This window comes from Thalassophryne amazonica, unplaced genomic scaffold, assembly GCF_902500255.1.
Source record: "Thalassophryne amazonica unplaced genomic scaffold, fThaAma1.1, whole genome shotgun sequence".
Lineage (NCBI taxonomy): Eukaryota > Metazoa > Chordata > Actinopteri > Batrachoidiformes > Batrachoididae > Thalassophryne > Thalassophryne amazonica.
The window spans coordinates 677,803-698,558 of NW_022986242.1; the positions used below are offsets into that span (position 1 = coordinate 677,803).

A 20,756-nucleotide genomic window follows, 5' to 3' on the forward strand; every position below is an offset into this window, starting at 1 on the left:
TGGCAAATAAAAAGAATATTCAACAAAATAATAATCTCACATCATTACAACATTGATAATGCAATATTTAGAATTTATTGTCATTTTGCATTTTTTTTCTTTATATTTGTAACTGTAGTTATAACTATCAAAAGAATGTAATGGCATATCACTTTAAAAAACAGAACTTTTTTCACATGAAAACACTTTTCAAGATTTCTACAAAAACATGGTGTTGATTCATTCAGTTTCGGTTTAATTGATTTCTATGACTGAGTTGTAAAATTTGCCACGTTTTGAATATTTTTGTCACTAAGAGTAAACAGAGCGCTCACTCCACTGCGGTTTCCGTTTACTCAAACAGCAGCCCCGTCCGGTTCCCCGAAGTGGCCTCAGAGTGAGCGCTCCCTGCTCTGCTGAAATCCTTCCACTACGTCAGGTCGTCCCGTCCGCTCGGAAGATGTCTGCGACGGGTTCAGGCGCCTGCGGACCCGGACCCAGCTCGGGCGCCGGGTCCGGAGTTTCCAACCCCCGAAAGTTCAGCGAGAAGATCGCGCTGCACACGCAGCGGCAGGCCGAGGAGACGGCCGCCTTCCAGGAGGTCATGATGGACATCACGTCGACCAGGGTGAGTGTGGGACGGGGGCAGAGCAGCACAGCAGCCCGAGGAGGAGAGGCCTCGCCCGGGCTCGACGGGCTGCTCCGTGCTGCCGCTGTCATAACTGTCGAAGCGAATGAACCCCGAACGCCACAAACTGTCGGGATTCGTCTGATAACGAGTGTTTCTCAAACACTGCTGCTTCTTGTCGGACACTGCGTCGTTAGCGCAGTTAGCAGGCGTTAGCTGCGGCAGCTAACTGGGCTTGTTTACCAGGTTACGTGACCGGCGCCGTCACCCCGCGAGCCCCGGCACAGTCAGTCTCAGGGCGGCCGCGCGTCCCGCTGAACTCCCGTCACAAACACCGCGCTACCTGATTTCTGCGCACATTTACGCGCTGCAGTCGTCACTGAACGTATTTTAATATTCTGATTCGTCCTCGGGGAAAGTCGGCGCTCAAACTGATCTTTTAATTCATAAACATCCTGACGAAGGTTGAACTTTTTCTGAGCTGGAAAACATCGTTTTTGTTTTGTTTTGAACTACTTAACACTAGCATTTTGCTATCTTTGATAGTTAGGTCAGACGCTACTTTTATAATAAGAAAATAATTAAAGATTATGAGACACTTAGATCACGTTTTAGTATAATACTCAGAATTAGATATTTTAACTTTAACTTTTGTCACACACTTTCAGAATTATTTTCTGATGTTTGTTGTCTGCTTTAAGGAAAGCTCCCTAAAGTAAACCAACCACAACAACAACAAAAAAAGCTTTTTTTTATGACAGACGTTTTGTGGTGAGATGACTTTTGGCTTAGAAAACAATTGATTATATTTTGGTGAACCAGATCTGCCTCTGCTTTTAAAATTTAACATTTCAAGATAGTGTTTTTTTTATTATTGTAATCTAAAGGTACCTTGACACTTACATGAATTTGGTCCCCACACAGGCAGAATGAAATTGCAACAGTTTTACCAATCCATTACAATGTATATTATAAATAATTACTTTTGAGACAATTTCAAATGCATTTTCACCACATGACGAACATGGGACAACCTGCAGCTGTCGATAATTTCTCTGATTCTGGGAGCGATGAGAGAATGGTTTCATCAGCCAAGTTCTGAGAGGAAATGTGTCATCATATAGCGTGGTGTCCAGCAGGACACATTGGACCGATTTTTAAGGGGGACTGTTTGGTTGGCACCACCGATTCAAGGCCACTCCTGTCCATTCTCCATGTAATGTGGAGTTGTATCAGAAGGTTATCCGGCATTAAACTTGGGCCAAATCGATGTGCAGACACACTTTGGTTCTGCTGTGGCAAACCCAAGTGAAACAAGGGAGAAGCTGAAGGGACTTAATTTACTAACTTTACAATAGGGAACATCAGCTACCACATTTTGTCCATGTGCAGGGCTCGACATAGCCATTTGCCCGCTGGCACGGCTCCGATTTGGCCCAGTTTTGGGCCACTACGGGCCAGTGCAATTTATCAAATGATGGCCCGCTCGGGCCACGACAAAAATAAGCAAAATTCAAACCTCACCAAGTCTGCCGTGTTTGTTTTGGTCTCGCACCATACTTCGGGTTGGGTATCGTTAAGAAATGATTCGATCCACCGATATCAGTAGTCGTTTTGCTTAACGATTCCCTTATCAGTCCTTCAGAGCGGCCGTTCTTTTTGAGGGTGTTTGTCAGTAAAATGATCATTTCTCTATGTTGATTGCAGACCCTGCAGCGGCTCTGTAGTCAGCCCCTTCTGCAGAGCGGCACTTTGAAGCGTGAACCGCTGAAGCAATGCTTTGATCCGCTGGCTCGTTGAAGTTTATCTAAATTTTTCCCCGCTAAAACCCTAAAGAGTATATGCCTGTGAGTAATATATACCCTTTTATGTTAAACCAACCTGTTATGGTCTTCTGAAACAGTTGATAGTTGTATTTTATAATTTAAAAACAAGACAGATGCTAACGCGTTAGCATGTCTATGGCATTTTCAACGTTAAAGATAGCATTAGTTGTTCGCATTTCAGCATGTTTGTGTACATTTGTTTTCTGTATAATAATTAATGGCTCAGCGTTTGTTGTCCTAAAAGAGCCAAATGTATTAAAAATTGAAATTTTATTCATTTATTTGTATTTATATATTAATAATAATAGCAACAACAGCAATAATAGTAATAATAACTCTTCAGAAGCGGCTAGTCCGCTTCTTAACTCCTCTCAAAGCCATTAAAATATGTCAGTCATGACTGAGTCACTTTTGTGTGGATTAAAGTCACTAACTGGGACTCTTGTCTTGTTGCAGTCAAGAAACGAGAATTGTCCTCCGTTCCGTTGGCACAGCTCCAAACGCTGCACGGCTCTCTGCCGAGACAAAGTCCAATCGGAATTAATAACTTCAAAGCGAATCGCCGCTTTAAACAAAATTACACCTCTTTCCAAACAGTCTAATACAGACAAACTACAATAGACTAAAATTATTTTTTTCCTCCTAAAATGAAACGTCCTGCATTCTTCATGAATTACATCCTGATGAGCAGCACAGCCAGCTGCAAGAGCTCAGCTCAGATGTATGGAAAGACATTCATGCCAATAATGTCTGAAAGGAAATGCTTTTGACAAAAACTACAGATGTTGTTTATTTCTATTTATGTTCAGAGATCAAGGAGCCACCATGTAGAGTTTATTATGTCCAAAGTTTAAGGATCCAGTGAGCAATTTCATATTTATTTACTTTAAGACTCAATAAAATGTTGTTGACATAGAAAACCTGTAAATCCTGCTTTTAGTACACAGAAAATTCACAAGCGGTATCAATAAGGGAATCGATAATGAATCCGATCAATAAGCGGAATCGATAATGGTATCGATATCGATAAAATCTTATCAATACCCATCCCTAACCACGCTCCATGCTCCCGCAGAATCTTGCGCACATTGAAATGTATGTTGTCGATGCGTGGAGCGTGTGTTCGGCCGTTTCCATCACCGATCTTCAGCAGTGTTTGTTAGCATCTTTAAATGCGCGGGAAGCTGCAGGAAACAAAGATGAACAAGACGCAAATCTAACAGAACGCTTTGAAATTGGAATTGAAATATCTTTAAACTACAACCACCCAAACCCGGACAACAACCAGGAAAGAGTTTTGCTAAAGGAATTGGCCAGAAGAGGAAACTTAGTGATGGTGAGTTAAGGGAGAGCAGGGCTCGAAATAGTACGTGCATGTGCTAATTTGTGCATGTATTATTTGAGCGGTGCACGTAATTTTATACTCCACTAGTACTGGTGCAAGTAACTTTATCCAAGTTTTATCAACTATAAGCACCAGTAGAATGAACCAATAAAGGAATAAATAAGGAAAAACAATTTCCAGTGTATTGTCTTCGTCTTCCCTGCGTTTTATGACTCTCACACATGGAGCGAGTTACTGTGACGATTCGTTCGCGCGCGAGCATGAAAAAAAAAACTGTGTGGCTGCAGGCAGTTAGTTCCTTGCTTTCCGCTCAAACTCTCTCATCACTGTGTTTAAAAAAAGGACATGAGTCCTGCTCACAGACTGATTGCCAGAGACAGGACATGTCCACATGAAGGTTAACTCCAGACATCTCCCCATTTACTCACGGACGGTTCGTTCGTGCGCACACGCACATCTCGCGGCCACAGGAGGAAAGATAAACTATAACAGAACTCAGAGCGCAGACCTGCAGCTCAGTACAAGAACAAATATAAACTAGAAGAGAAATCAGAGTGCACAGTCTGTCTGCTGCCAAACTGTGCACTTTTGGCACTCTGTGCAGAGAACCTGCAGGCTGCGTCCTCACCTCCTCTCTGCCCCCTGCTGCGCGCACCTGAGGCAGAAATTCCTGCGTCGTCATGACACCGCATGAAGAAGCAACTCTTTTTTTTTTTTTTAAATGAATTAAATGTACAAAACATCATGGCATTTAACAATTTGAAACATTCTAGTGCGGTTTACAAGGCACTGGTAACTTAACAAAAGAAGAAAAGAGAGAGAGAGGAAAAAAAAGGGGGGATACATCCTACACACACACACACACACAAAAAGATATGCATCCGTATACAAACATTAGAGGTCAGCAAAAAGTTGTAGATCTTCTATGGCTTCCATCAGAGAGTGCATTTTTACATCTCATGTGTTTCAGGGATTTAACATAGTTATCTTGCATTTGTTTTTTAAAAACTGTGAAAATGGGCTTTACTTTCTTACATTTACATGTATGTATAAAATATTTCGCTAACAGTAAGGTATTGTTCAGCACAATTCTTGTTTCAGTGTCTCTTGAAGAGATACCAAAATCAATATCAGAAGCAGAAGCAACTCGAAGTGGGCCCGGTGTGAAAGTGACTCAAGTGACTTTTGGTTGTGCAAGTAACTTTTTTTTGCTGCAAGTAATTTTTTTGTTACTAGCACCAGTGCAAGTAGGTTAAAAAATGTATTTCGACCCCTGGAGAGAGACAGGCTATATGAAAGAAACAAGAGGAAGAGAGGTTTTGTCCTGACCTGGCCACAGAAATGGGCGTGGCTTGGTCATGACCAAGAGAAGAATGAGGTTTTCTGCCAAATCTGCAGGGCCTATCTGTCGTATGCTGACAAGTAAGTAAAGTATATGCTTGGTCCTGGTAGACCCTGGCTGTTTTGAAGCTAGTTTAAAAGTCTAATGACCCAGTCACACGGCACTTAACGAAGGGTGACGGAGCCCTGACGAAACAATAAATTTGGACTTTCGTTGACTTTCGTTGGCATTGTTTAACCTTTGCGCACCTTCGTTCCTGCAGCTGGCACTTCGTCAGGATTTTTAAACTGTTGAAAAATTTGAACGAAGGGCAACGAAAACCTCAATTCGTCTGTGTATTGTTTTGCTGTCGTTCTTGACGTTTTTTAATCGTTTGTTTAGTTTTTGTAACGTTATTTTTTAATTTGACTTCGTTGGAGCAGCTGAACGTTTTCACACAGTGCAGAAGCCGGTTTGTGAGCACTGAGGCTGCTACTGTTTCACGTACCGTTGGAAATTACAGGGCAAACTCAGCCTGCTTGCTTGGATTTTTTTTTTATATGTGTAGGGGAGGAGCTTCAGTGGACTCAGGCACCTTACATAGGCCAGAATTAGTCTTTTGTGTGGATATAATTAATTATTTTGCCACAAGCAACTGTTGAATTTGAAATAACAAAAAGTTGTGTAATTTCCTACGGTACTTGAATGCAGCATTAGCAGCAGGAGCAGTTGCTGCGTGCGCTTATTATTTTGTATTAAATATAACAATATGAGTGGACAGTCCAGTCCTTCTGTACATGTGACAACAGGTAGATGAATCAAAATGATGATATAAAGAACTGTGTTGTGTGTTGGGGGGGGTTTGGCTGGACAAGGTTGGGTTGTTTTGTGTTTATTTTCCTTCCCAGATGATTTGGGGCTGTTCTCTGAGGAAAATGTGCTGCAGAAGAGTCTCTCTCCTCTGTTACGATGATTGGCTGCACCTGTTGCATTCTCGTGTGGCTCTCTATCAGGACAATCCATGACACCTGTGATGTTCACGTGCAGATCTGAGGACTTCCAGCTGGTACCAATGTAGTGATGAAGAACTACATTTAAACCAGCAGTGAGTTGGATAAGATTGCCGGAGAATACGACCTTGTGACGACCGTGTGGGGACGCTGAGGGCCGTTTCAGAGTCTGACATCGCGCCTGTGAAGGAGGACGAGGGTGAGAGGCAAACGTTGTCAGCACACGACAGAGGTGAATATTCTGAAAAGTTTATCCGTGAATGTAAATTGGCGTTTATACGCAGCTATAAGTAATTATTGGTGGAAATTGTTTGGCGTGCTCCTCACGGCAGTGGCGTGCGGATTAATGATCCTCCACTAGTTGTGAGCAGCAGCCTCTTTGAACTAAGTTTTGAAACCAGACCTAAACGTGTAGCTGATAAGTTTGCCTCTAAACAATATTTCGTAGTAATAAGTGTTGAATAATCTCATCTCTGTTCCTCCTTCGCAGAGTACAGTCTGGGAAAGTCACCTGGGGGGGGGGGTGTTGGCGGAACTCCTGAGTCCTGAACGTTCGGACTCCGACTGTTGAGACGCTGAGAGAGCGCGCTGCCTTTTCACCTCACCAGAACTCTAATTATTTAGTATTTCATGTATAGCACAAAGGGAGAAAAATAAATGTGTTTTCTTTTTGGAACTGCTTCTGATTATTTCATGCTGGGTTCAGTCAGATACTGGACCGCTCCTCAATCCGCGTCTTATCCATAACAGAATTCTCCGGCCAAACCAATATGGACCCAGCGGCAGAAGCAGTTCCATTTCAGGAGAAAGTCCAGAAGCACCTGGAGATGATTTGGGAGCAAGTGCAGCACCTTTCGATTCAAATTAAACAGACAGATGCCCGTGTTACGGAGCTTGTAGCTCAGGCTGTTCCGCTTCCTGTGGTTGCAGCTCCGGTTCCATCGAGCCGGTGCAGATAAATTCGCCATCCGGAGATTCGGCTCCTGAACCGGTTATATGTCATCCGGAGCCCTATTCGGGAAATGTGGAGGCTTGTGCGCCGTTTTTGATGCAGTGTTCTTTGGTTTTTGCTCAGCGACCGGCGTCTTTTTCCTCTGAGAGTAGCTGAGTCGCATATGTTGTTAATCTGTTGCGAGGTGACGCCCTGGTGTGGGTCACGGCGTTGTGGAGCAATAAATCATCACTGCTAGAATCCTTTGACAAATTTTCCCGTGAACTTCCTTTGGTTTTTGATCATCCGGTGAAAACAAATACCGTGGTTCAACAATTGCTGAACCTCTGACAGGGGCGACGAAGCGCAGCTGATTATTCTGTGGATTTTCGAATCTTTGCCGCTCAGTCTGGTTGGAATGCTGCTGCTTTGAGGGGGGTGTTTGTAGACGGGTTGAATGACTCCCTGAAAGATGAGCTAGCCGTCCGTGACGAACCGAAAGATTTAGATGAGTTAATATCCTTGGTTATTTGTCTAGACGATCGGATTAAGGAGCGTGGACGAGAGAGGGCGAGCGTCCGAGCGGGGTGTTTTGTCTCAGGGTTTTCCCCGACATAAGTCCGGACCGCCTCTTCTTCGTTCCTCTGAGACTCCTCCGACAGGACCTCTAGCTCCTCTAGTGGACGAGCCAATGCAACTTGGAAGGGTCAGAACAGCCATATTGCCCCGGTCAAACGAGCGTCAGGAGACAGCATCATAACATGGCTCCAGGTGTTTTATGGACATTTTTGTGGGATATAAATGGGAGTTTTTGTAAACCAGGTTTTGTGTATAGCACTTGAGGTAGTTCTGGTGGGGTGAACAGGCTGGCTGGTCGGAGTTCGTTTGGACTCAGGTAAGCGTGTGGTTTTTTTTTCATTGTTTATAGTTATTTAATTTTTGTTAGTGGAATGGGTCATTTTATTTTGTTGGTTTTTATTTCCCTGTTCCCTAACGCCAGCCTCACACACTCCTGGCCGTTCGTCTTTGGTGTTGTGGGGTGGTGCAGGTTGGTTGCTGGGCATTCCCATGAGGACCTCTGCACCTGGGGGGGGGGGGGGTCCAGGGCTCTTTTCTTAGATTTAGTTGTTTCCCGGTTCCTCTCCAGCCTCAGCGTGCCTCTGACCGTTCGCCATTGGCATTGCTGAGGTGTCAGGCAGTGGGGATATACTCCAGTTGGAGCGGTGGGGCCGATCAGTGCCGTATGCCTTTTCCGCTGCCCACCCCTCCCGGTAGGCTGGAGTATAGTCGGGGGGTCGATACCGGCCGTCTTGCTGGTTTTCCCCTGCCCTTGGGGGTGGAGCTGGGTTGCGTTTTTCCTATTGGCTTCTCCGGCTTAGTAGTCCTGTGCCGATTGCCACGACGTGTTTCCCGACGGACCTGGAGGGTCTTTCGGGGTGCTGGGGAGGTCAGTGGGGCTTTCTGTAGTTTTTGTTTGCTCCTGGGGTGGTTTTTGGAAATCCCTGGGGGTTTGGGGTTTTTGTTTCCTCCTGTTTCCCCCCGGGGTTTGATGGGACGGTCCTCTGGGGGGGAGGTTGACTGTGGGGCCGACCGGCCGTGTTGGGCTGGGGTGGGGTTCCTGGGTTGTGGGGGTGTCTCCTGGGGTTTGATGGGACGGTCCTCTGGGGGACGTTAAGGCTCCCGTGTATGCCTAGGGATTCCTGGATGGCTCCTGCCGTGGTTGTTGCTCCTGGGGTTGACGACGATGTCCCCTGGGGGAAGTCGGGCTCCACATGTTGGGGGAGGGCGTTGTTTGTTTTTTCTTTTGACCTGTGTTCTGCTGTGTTGGGGTTTTTGGGTTTGTGTGTTTTTTGTTCCTCCCCAGGGTTTGATGGGACGGTCCTCCGGGGGGGGGGGTATTGTGTTTTTCTTTTGTGTTTACCCCGGTGTGCTTCCCTGGGGTATGTTTGTGGTACTCTCTGGGGGGGATGTTGGGGGGCCTTTTTTTTTTTGTGTTTTGATGCCGGCCAGCCTTTCTACAGCATCTCCTGGCTCTGCTGCCTGCTGTGATCTCTGCCCTCCTCCTGCTTTGGCCTTTGATGTGTGGGGTTGTTTTTGGGTCTGGTTTGTGCGGTCGCCGGGAACAAACTGTTCTGGAAGGAATAATTCACCTTGTAGATCAATGATCAGCTGGTGGAAATAACTGTACATGTGAGTCAATGCGCGCGTTCACACGCACTGATTAATTTACTGCTGTGATATATTCAATCATCTTTACACTTATATATATATATATATATTCTCCCTTTTGACAATTTTCTGTTATAAATCAATATATATGGCTTAGAACATAATACAGTGATACAGCAGTGACCACAGCACACTTTGGTTTTTTTTTTAAATTGGAGCAAAACGTAGTGTGCAGCATGTCGTCAGACAGTAAGGATTCTGATGATGATGATGTAGATCATCCCTCTTTTGTTCTGGATGAGGAACCAGAGCAGGTGGGTCCACCGACGTGGACACAGATCTCCACAGATTATGTTTGCAGTTTCTCCAGGACTCAGGCTCTATGAGCTCCGTTCCAGCGCAGAGTCCTGGAACACACTGCTCCAGCTGTGGCTCCAGGCGCGTTTCATTAAAGCATCGAGATTGTGAGCTTCAGTTTTGTTAAGTTCCTCTTTCTGAGCTTTTGTGCTCTTGCTTCGCAGACTGTTTGGTGATAAAAACTCTTTCGTCCACCTTTTCTCAACGAATTGTGATGTTTTTTACTTTTTCCCTTCATTCAGAAATCGTCGTGTGACTGGGCCATAACCAGCTTGCCTTTGTGGAAACCCCACAGTGACAACATTAGCAAAGGAGCCAAGCATAATTTTTTTCAATTCTTAGATCTATAACTCCAATCCAGACAAGGCATACTTTTTAGTTTTGATATGGACCTACATCTGTATTTTACATTTCTGACTGTGAGTTAGCCAACTCTGAGGGTTGCTAAAAAAATGCCCTCTAAATTTTATGGGAGTCACTTTATTTTTTGCACTTGAGAATGCCCTCTGATAAATTCTTCTTTTTTTTTACTTCATGATTCATAGACTATTTTATGTTTTTTTCTGGATTGGTTTATATTATACAGGCAGTTTTATTTGCAGGATTTCAGGGTGGAATATCATGAACTCGAGTGCACAAAACCATGGGCCAGTCACTGTGGGCCACTAACTTCTAAATTCTACTGGCCCCATGGGCCAGTGGGGCAAATTGGTTTATGTCAAGCCCTGATACGGTGTGTTTCTCTGGATGTGATCCAGCACTCAGGGGCCTCAGTGTTGAGGACTCCAGCATCTGGAGAAGGTCAGGGACATTCCCATGTTTCACTTGCCTGCAGTAGATAGATGGTTACTTTGGAGAGGTGGGATGGGCTGGCTGTCTGCCTGGCTGGTTGGCATCCAGGACCTGTGATGGGTTTTTACTGTGGTGGACACTGTGCTGCACAGCAGCAGACCATGACCTTAGACCTTACCCCTCTTAGGCTATGGAACGAGAACCAACAGAAAACACTTGTTTTAGGATAATTGCTCTTAGGTTGCTCTTAGGAGGTTGATTGATGGGCAATTAACATTTTGAAAGAGCAAAGTATAATTATCTCGTTATGAGAAGGGTGAAAAAAACACTGTCAAACCAAACTATTCTTAAGAGCCTTATGTGCTGAACACGAATATTATTTTTCAGGTACTAATTATTTATTTATTATCATCTGAATCCCAATTTGAAAGCATGTGATTATGAATTCAGTCCCAGTCAGTTTGATTACACCCTTGTCACACCTTGATGATTTTTGCCTGCATATGCCGATTGTATTATGAATGCTGGCATACCTCTAATAAGTTATGGGTAAGGTTTATGTAAGTTAAGACCACGTTCAAGCACCTGATATACGTCGTAGTACTCCAAGTACCTCGAAAAAGTTTGGGCATGCACAATTTTTTTTTGATGTATGCTAGCGTATGAAGGATCCACCCCACATATGTGGGACATAAGTGAATTATGTGATTGTTGACATGCGTTTCTTGTAAGTTACTCAAAATTTGAAATACATCCATTGATGCTGTTCATTGATTGGCTGAACAACTGAAAGCTGCAGTCCTCATATGAACAGTTCAGTTCAAAAATATGAAAACCATTCACACACAGAGTAAATATAAAGTCTTAATCTGACCCGTTTGTTTCAGTCAGATTCATCAGATTCATCATAACAGCCAAACAAAAAGGTTATCTTGGAAATCGACATCTGAAAATATTTTAGTTCCTTGTCATGGCTGAAGAAATAGTGTTTTTAAAAAAGTCCCTCTGTGTTTTGTTTCTCAGCCTGAACCAGAGAACGCCAGCTCTTTGCCACAACAGGCAAATTAACTTATTTTAAAAGTTGAAAGCATCACAGCACCTCATTCATTCACTTCAGAGTTTATCACAGCATTTAATCTTCAGCATTCTGCATGCGATGAAAATGAATCCCATGATCCACCAAGACAGAAATTACTGTGTGGCCTCAGTGTGGAGGAAAGAGGCTGCGCAACAATGTACATGTGCTCAGTGACGCGTTTGTCAAAAATTATGTGTTCCGACTGCCAAACAGAAGGGTTCTGCTGGTTGCGGAAACGCAAATCAAGCCAAACTTAACTGTTCTGACCTGTACCACACCGTGCAGTACCAACCCGAACTGCTCTGTGGAAATGGGGCTGTCAGCATACGTTGGCTAAATCATGGTGTGACAGCTGCATAACTTGTTGGACATATCTAGCGTATAGGGGTGCCGGAAAAAATCGATTCACGTCCAAATCGCGATTCTTATTTATTACGATTCTGAATCGATCCAAAATGTCCAAGAATCAATTTTTAAAAAGCATTTTGTTAAACATTTTCTTACTTACTCGTTGCGTGTACTGTTTGTCAGGCAACGGCCTCTGTACTACAGCGTCCCCGTGAGGGGAGGGTCCGGCGTGCTTCAAACTGAGCTGCAGCTACGGTGAGCTGCAGCTCATCTTTGCTGAAGGCTAATGTTTGAGCGCATTTTACATTTTATTATTTGCTGCGTAAGAAGGAGCTTTACATGACTTATGCAGTGTGCAAAATCTGCAAAATGAAAGTCAAGTACTTCGGAAACACTTCAAATCCGCAAGCCCACATGCGAGGCTATCACCCGGAGCTAAAAGGAGCGGTATCTGCCGACTACTGAGCAGCGCTTCACTGAACTGCCAGCCAACTATGAACGAGCAAAGCAGATAAGTAAATTTACATCTAGAATCACTTGATTAACCTTGTAAAGCTGCATTTTCTTAAACATAAACTTTTTTTAAGTAATATAACTATTTCTCAGAGCTCTTTCAATTGAAAATCGATTCTGAATCGAATTGTCACCCCAGGAATCGGAATTTTATTGAATCGTGAGTTGTATGATTCACATCCCTACTAGCGTATTTGATGCATTTTATATACGGTGGCATATGCTGGCTAAATTGTCAAGGTGTGACAGGACCCTAAGAAATTAACTGTTTACAGACAGTTTTTGAATTTTGACTGAATTTTTCAGTCACTGTTGTTTATTTTGTACAGAGATGAAGATCTCCAGATCTCAGTTTTGAGTAATGATAGTGTTTGCAACTTTAGTGTTCTCACACAGTGGTAATTATTACAGATTATAAATGGTGATTTAATGTATTATAGCTTATGCATATATTATAGTTTATATGTATTATAGTGTTGCAATAAAACATGCAGACCTGTTTAAATACTACAGTATATGTGCTCTTTTAGATGTAATTGTAGGGTCTCTCATGGTAAATTGGTCTAGCTCTCGGGGCATGGAACCTTACCTCCCTGTGGGGGAAGGAGCCAGAGCTTGTGCGGGAGGTGAAATGATACCAGTTAGATCTGGTGAGCCTCGCCTCCACGCACAGCCTCGGCTCCAGAACCACTCTCCTTGATAGGGGTTGGACCTTATTCTTTTCTGGAGTTGCACAGGGTGTGAGGCACTGGGCGGGTGTGGGGATACTCATGAGTCCCCAGCTGAGCACCGCTACATTGGGGTTTACCCAGGTTGACAAGAGGGTCCCCTCCCTGCGCCTTTGGGTTGCAGGGGGGAAAACTGTTGTTTGTGTGTATGCACCGAACAGCAGTTTGGAGTATTCGGCCTTCCTGGAGTCCCTGACTGGAGTCCTACATGGGGTCCAGTGGGGGACTCCATTGTTGTGGCGGGGGACTTCATCGCACACATGGACAATGATAGAGACCCCTGGAGAGGTGTGATGGAGAGGAATGGCCTCTCTGATCTAAACCAGAGTGATTGTTTGTTATTGGACTTCTGTGCTAGTCATGGACTGTCCATAAGGAACACTATGTTCAAACACAAGGATGCTCATAATTGTACATGGTAACAGAGCACCCTAGGCTGAAGATCGATGATCAATTTTATGATTGTATCATTTGATCTGAGGCCGCATGTTCTGGATACTCGGGTGAAGAGAGGGGCAGAGCTGTCAACTGATCACCATCTGGTGGTGAGTTGACAGCCAAAACAGGTAGTGTTGGTGAACTAGGAACATCTGGAGGAGGCCACTGTGCAACAGATCTTTAAGTCACACCTCCGGCGGAGCTTTTCTGGCAACCCTGTGGAGGTTGGGGCATTGAACCAGAATGGGCAAAACTTCCATTGCTGAAGCTGTAGCAGAGAGCTGTGGCCTGAAGGTCTTAGGTGCCTCAAGGGGCAGGAGCCTCTGAACACTGTTGTGACAACGGTGTTCAGGGAAGCTATCCGACTGAAGAAGGAGCCCTTCCGGGATATGTTATCTTGGAGGTAGTTGCGAGATACCGATAGGCCAGAAGGGCGACAGCCTCTACTGTAAGGGAGGCAAAGCAGTGGGTGTGGGAGGAGTTCGGAGCAACCATGGAGAAGGACTTTTGGTTGGCACCAAGCTACTTCTGGAGGACCATGGGGCACCTCATGAGAGGAAAACAGAGAACCATCCCTGCTGCCTACAGTAAGGATGACACTGTTGACCTCAAGTGAGGAGGCAATCTGGTGCTGGAAGGAGCACTTTGAGGAACTCCTGCATCAGACTGGAGTGCCTTCTGTAGTAAAGACAGAGATGAAAGCTGATGGGGGATCATCATCAATTTCCCTGGTGGAAGTCACTGAGGCAGTCAAACAACTCCACAGTGCCAAAGCCCGGGGGTTGATGAGATCCGTCCAGAAATGCTGAAGACTCTTGTTTCAGCATTGTTTGGAGGTCTGGGACAGTGCCAAAGGAGTGGCAAACTGGGGTGGTGGTCCCCATACTTAAAAAAGGAGACCAGAGAGTGTGTGACAATTACGGGGCATCACACTACTCATCCTCCCTGGTAAAGTCTACTCCAGGGTGCTTGAAAGAAGGGTTTGGCTGATATTTGAACCTCAGATTGAACAACATGTTCCGTCCTGCTCGTGGAATAACTGGCCAGCTCTTGACTCTCATAAGGCTCCTGGAGTGGGCCTGGGAGTATGCCCATCCAGTCTACATGTTTTGTGGATTTGGAGATGGTGTATGATCAGGTACCCCTGAAGATACTGTGGGAGGTGCTGTGGGAGTATGGAGTAAGGGGGTACCTTCTCAGAGCCATCCAGTCTCTGTACTCACAAAGCAAGAGCTGTGTTCGGATACTCTGCAGTAAGTCGGATTCGTTTCCGGTGGCGGTTAGGGTTAGGTTGGCCTCCGTCAGGGCCATGCCTTGTCACCAGTCCTGCTTGTGATATTCATGGACAGGATTAGGGATGGGTATTGATAAGATTTTATCTATCGATACCATTATCGATTCCTTATCGATACCTCTTGTGAATTTTCTATGTACTAAAAGTAGGCTTTACAGGTTTTCTACATCAACAACATTTTATTGAGTCTTAAAGTAAATAAATATGAAATGGGTCGCTGGATCTTTAAACTCTGGACATAATAAACTCTACATGGTCTACATGGTACTCCTTGATCTCTGGACATAAATAGAAATAAACAATCTGTAGTTTTTGTCAAAAGCATTTCATTTTAGATATCATTGGCATGAATGTCACTCCATGCATCTGAGCTGAGCTCTTGCAGCTGTGTTGCACATCAGGATGTAATTCATAAAAAATGCAGCACATCTCATTTTGGGAAGAAAAAACATTTGAGCTGAGTGTATTTTATTGTCTGTATTACAACGTTTACAAAAAGGTGTCATTTGATTTGAAGCAGAAATTTGTTTTGAAGATATTAATTCCGACCAGGCTCTGTCTCGGCAGAGAGCCGTGGAGCGTTTGTAGCTGTGCCAACGGAACAGAGGACGATTCTTGTTTCTTGACTGCAACAAGACAGGAGTCCCAGTTAGTGACTTTAATCCACACAAAAGTGACTCATGATAATTTAATGGCTTTGAGAGGGGTTAAGAAGTGGACTTGCCACTTCTGAAGAGCAGCGAATCAAAGAACCACCGAGCCAGCGGACCGAAGCACTGCTTCATTGGTTCACGCTTCAAAGCGGACTCACTCTGCAGAAACGATTGATTACAGACCCGCTGCAGAGTCTGTAATCAACGTAGAGAAATGATCATTTTCCCAACAAACACACTCAAAAACAACGGCCGCTCTGATGGACCAATAAGGGAATCGTTAAGAAGAAACGCTATTGATGTGGATTGAATCAGTTCTTAACGATACCCGAAAAGAACCGGTACTTGATACGCAACCCTAGACAGGATATTAAGGTGTAGTCGGGGGTGGAGGGGGTCTTCAATTTGGTAGGCTCGGGGTCTCATCACTGCTCCTTGCAGATGATGTAGTCCTGGTGGCTTCATCGGCCTGTGAGCTCCAACATTCACTGGATTGGTTTGCAGCCCAGTGTGAAGCGGCTGGGATGAGGATCAGCACCTCTAAATCTGAGGTCATGGTTCTCAACAGGAAACCGATGGATTGCCAATTCTGGGCAGTGAATGCAGTCTTGTGAAGTTCAAGTACCTTGGGGTCTTGTTCAGGAGTAAAGAGACAATGGAGCATGAGATTCACCGGAGAATTGGCACAGCAGGCACGGTGTTGCATTCGATCTGCTGTACTGTCGTGATGAAAAGGGAGCCGAGCCAAAAGGCAAAGCACTCAATCTACTGGTCAATCTTCATTCCTTCTCTCACCTATGATCATGAGTGTTGGGTCATGACTGAAAGAACAAGATTGCAGGTACAAGCGACCAAAATGGGCTTCCTTAGGAGGGTGGCTGGTGTCTCCCTTAGAGATAAGGTGAGAAGCTCTGTCATCTGTGGGGAGCTTGGAGTAGAGCAGCTGCTCCTTTGCGTTGAAAGGAGCCAGCTGTGGTGGTTCGGGCGTATGTTAAGGATGCCCCCTGGGTGGGGACTAAGGAGGTGTTCCAGGCAAGTCCAGCTGGGGGGAGACCCCGGGGAAGACCCAGGACTAGGTGGAGAGATTACATCTCCACACTGGCCTGGGAACGCCTCTGGATCCCCCAGTCAGAGGTGGTTAATGTGGCCCATGAAAGCAGAATTTGGGATCCCCTGCCGGAGCTGTTGCCCCGTGACCACTGAACTATACACTACGTGGAATGGCCGTCAAAGCTGAGCAAGTGAAGCTAAGCCGCTGCATTGTCGGCCATCTTGCGCCCCCCAAAAGGCGCAAAGGGAATCAGGTCGATAGTATACGGTCAAACTCACCAATTTCTGCAGAATGAAGCCCTTCGTTGACTTGTTATGTAATATTATTAAGCTCTGTTAAGGCCATTTATAAGACTTGTACACGCAGTGTAGTTTTTGATAGATTACTAAAGTAAATAGAAACAAAAACTTGTTAAATCTATGGACATTATAAGCTCTTGCAATGCAACACTATTTAAATACTTTCTATCATATTATACACTTGTGAACACGCACAAAGCTCCCCCCCCCCCCCCACACACATAATGTTCATTTGACACACACACACACACACACACACACACACACACACACACACACACACACACACACACACACACACACACACACACACACACACACACACACACACTCAAAACACCCCCCAAACGGTGCACATCAACCACAATCAAATGCACAAATACTTTTTAATATCGTGCACACACAGAGAAAGGCACACAAGTAATTGGTCAATCAGTTAAAGTAAATATTAGAATGTATTTTAGTTTTGCAGAAGTAGGAACATTGCAACAAATCACAATCACAGTTGATGCAAAGCAGTCAATCCATTCACACATGTCAGTGTGCACTCTGTCAAACTGAAAATTAACTATGTGACAGCTTTAGTGTCTGAAACAACAAAATACAACTAGAGCAATGGCCCAATTTTAAATGAGTTGTTTACATTTCAAAACTTTACATCTGATTAACACATTTTGAAAAATACCTTTTTATGTATGTACAGAGCGTATACTCACTTTCATCATCAGATGGAGCAGCATCTTATTTGGATCCAAAATAAAAAATAGTATAGTAATATTATTGATAATGCTCTATAGAAGTTGTAGAGAAGCTTGAATCTTCGACTGGACTGGGTTGCTTGACGTGAGTACGTTTCGCTTCAAATCGCAGAAGCTTCCTCAGCTAAAATTCTTGCTCTGGTAGTCTGACTTCCGTCTTGACTCTTGTAGAGAAGAATAAAACAGAAGCCAACAAAAGATGGAGTTTTAACCTAACCAGACCCCTCCTACCGAGAGGCCGACTGCTAATCGGCATCTGTCGGTTGTCAGGCGTAATGATTAGAAACACAAGTTGACTATTATTTAGTATTATTTATTATTTAGTAATCAGGTCACACCCAGAAGTTCGTGATGTTATTTATTGATATTATCATGTGTCCAGTGGCGGTATGTTTTCATCATCACTTGCTGATTTGCTGGTAATGTCCTGATTTCACAGTGTAACGGGTTCCAGAGTTTGTCATAAGATCAGCCGAGCCTCGAACAGAAATCTGCCATTTTTAATGTGGCCTTGCTTACTTGGGGATTTTAAAGTACACCTGCTTTGAAATGGTCAAATCTCAGAAAGAAATAGCTGATATGTATTTATAAGACCCTTATGAATGCAGTAAAGTAAATCTGCAAGCCCAAATTTTTTCAGCTGAGAAATCTTCATTTAAAAATGACAAATTTGCAGCTAAAATTTGGCCCGCCGCGTAAACTGTTTGTACATCTGGGAGATTGCTGTGACGTAAGAGAGAAGACAGAGCGCTAGCGCCTTCAGTCCGATCTGCGTTGAGTGAATGCAATACTATCTACGAGGTCTATTAGAAAAGTATCAGACCTTATTTTTTTCAAAAACCATATGGATTTGAATCACGTGTGATTGCGTCAGCCAAGCTTGAACCTTCGTGTGCATGCGTGAGTTTTTTCACGCCTGTCGGTTGCGTCATTCGCCTGTGAGCAGGCTTTGAGTGAGGAGTGGTCCACCCCTCTTGTCGTTTTTTTCATTGTTTAGGAATGGCTCAGAGACTGCCGCTTTGCTTGATCAAAATTTTTTCAGAAACTGTGAGGCACATCCAAGTGGACACCATTCGAGAAATTCAGATGGTTTTTGGTTAAAATTTTATGGGCTTCAAAGAGATTACAGCCCAGAGCGACTGGTGATGCGCCGCGCTCCGAAGCCGCCATCGACAGGCTGAGCGACCATTTCATTTCTAAACGGATGGCTGTATGGATCCGTGACCATCGTGTGCAATTTCTCTGGTTATCACAAGAGCTGGACATCAACCATTTTCCGGCAGATTTCACTTTTAACAAGAGATTTTGTCATGGAAAGTCGAGCGGAGGCTTCGCGCGTCACGATGGATTTGCTACTGGAACGGGACAAAAACACCTCCGTTTTGGTCTCACAGGACGGCTTTGAGATGGCGTTCAGACAGCTGTCGGTGGTTTTTCCATCAAGTGATTACCCGAGAAATTGTGGATGTACCTGGACATGCCAGAACATGTCCTGTGATTCTTCATCACGGCGTTGCTTTGCGCCGTGCGGCACCGCGCGACGTGCGAAGCCTCTGCTCCTCTTTCCATGAAAAAAAACTCCTGTAACAGTGGAATGTGCTGTTCATTTCCAAACTGGACGCTGTGTTTTATCCGGGATGTCATCTGGCTAGCACAGGAATTGTGAAAAGACGTGGACATCAGCACTTTTTCGGCACATTGAGACAGACGTGCGGAGGAGCTGCATGGCGCAAAGCAACGCCGTAATGAAGCCTCACAGGACATGTTCTGGCATGTCCAGGCACATCCACAATTTCTCGGATAATCACTCGATGGAAAAACCACCGACAGCTGTCTGAACGCCATCTCAAAGCCATCCTGTGAGACCAAAACGGAGGTGGTTTTGTCTCGTTCCAGTAGCGAATCCATCGTGATGCGCGAAGCCTCCGCTCGGCTTTCCATGACAAAATCTCTTGTTAAAAGTGAAATCTGCCGGAAAATGGTTGATGTCCAGCTCTTGTGATAACAAGAGAAATTGCACACGATGGTCACGGATTCATACAGCCATCCGTTTAGAAATGAAATTGTCGTTCAGCCTGTCGATGGCGGCTTCGGAGCGCGGCGCACCACCAGTCGCTCTGGGCCGTCCTTAAAGCGACAGTAACACTCCGTAATCTCTTTGAAGCCCATCAAATTTTCACCAAAAACCATCTGAATTTCTCGAATTGTTTAGGAATGGCTCAGTCTCTGAGCCATTCCTAAACAATGAAAAAAAACGACGAGAGGGGTGGACCACTCCTCACTCAAAGCCTGCTCACAGGCAAATGACGCAACCGACAGGCGTGAAAAAACTCATGCATGCGCACGAAGGTTCAAGCTTGGCTGACGCAATCACACGTGATTCAAATCCATATGGTTTTTGAAAAAAATAATAAGGTCGGATACTTTGCTAATAGACCTCGTATTTCTCAATTCGAACGCTTGAAAATGACCGCCGAATTGTCGGACAGTGAGATCGATCTCGACATGGAAGTCGACGTAGAGGATCCTGATGATCTTAGCAGTAGCTCAGATAGCTCAAATAGTGACCAAGATGATGGTGATATCTGAGAATTTGATGAGGAAAATGACGGCGGAGATCAAGGTGGAGAAGCAGCGAGGCTGGTGGACACACAGCTAAGACCCTACCAGCACGAACCCGAGCCGCGAGGGGGGGAAGCCGCTGATCCAGGCGCCGAAGTGTGGGGTGAACCGGCAGATCCTGGTTTCAACATCCAAAAGTAAGCTGCAATGAATGCGAGATACAGCTCTGCATGCTCAGATCAGCGGCGACATCGACAGCGGGCGATGTTCTTCCCCTCAGCATGCGAGTGCCCCGTGAGAAAATATTGGCTTGCATGGAGTGCCTCTGTCGCGACACCACTCAATCAAATGGGCGAATGAAGAAGTCCCCAAAAATAATTTTCAGGCAAAAGTAAAATAAATGTATACTCACAAAACGTCCCGTAGACAATATGAAGTTTTTAAAAAAGTTGATCCTTCCGTATAAGACAATAAAAAGGTGCTTTTATAAGAGATGCAAACTGATGTAAATCCACAAATTGCAGTTGGCGCGCGCAATGCATGCTGGGATTGTGTCTTCTCTCTTACGTCACTGCAACGTCCCGGATGTGATAACAGTTTTGCAGAGGGCCAAATTTTAGTTGTAAATTTGTCATTTTTAAATGAAGATTTCTCCATTGAATGACAGATCTGGGCT

At 44.7% G+C, this 20,756-nt stretch overlaps 1 protein-coding gene across 1 annotated transcript in view; it reads left to right on the forward strand.

The window, feature by feature from the left end:
• The first annotated feature begins 288 nt into the window (after positions 1–288).
• Positions 289–20,756, forward strand: part of LOC117505757 (CREB-regulated transcription coactivator 2-like) — a 32,530-nt gene continuing 12,062 nt past the window's right edge. The window contains exon 1 of the mRNA XM_034165300.1: positions 289–607. Within this exon, the coding sequence (XP_034021191.1) occupies positions 440–607 (168 nt within the window). The 5' untranslated portion in view covers positions 289–439. The remainder of the gene's footprint in view (positions 608–20,756) is intronic.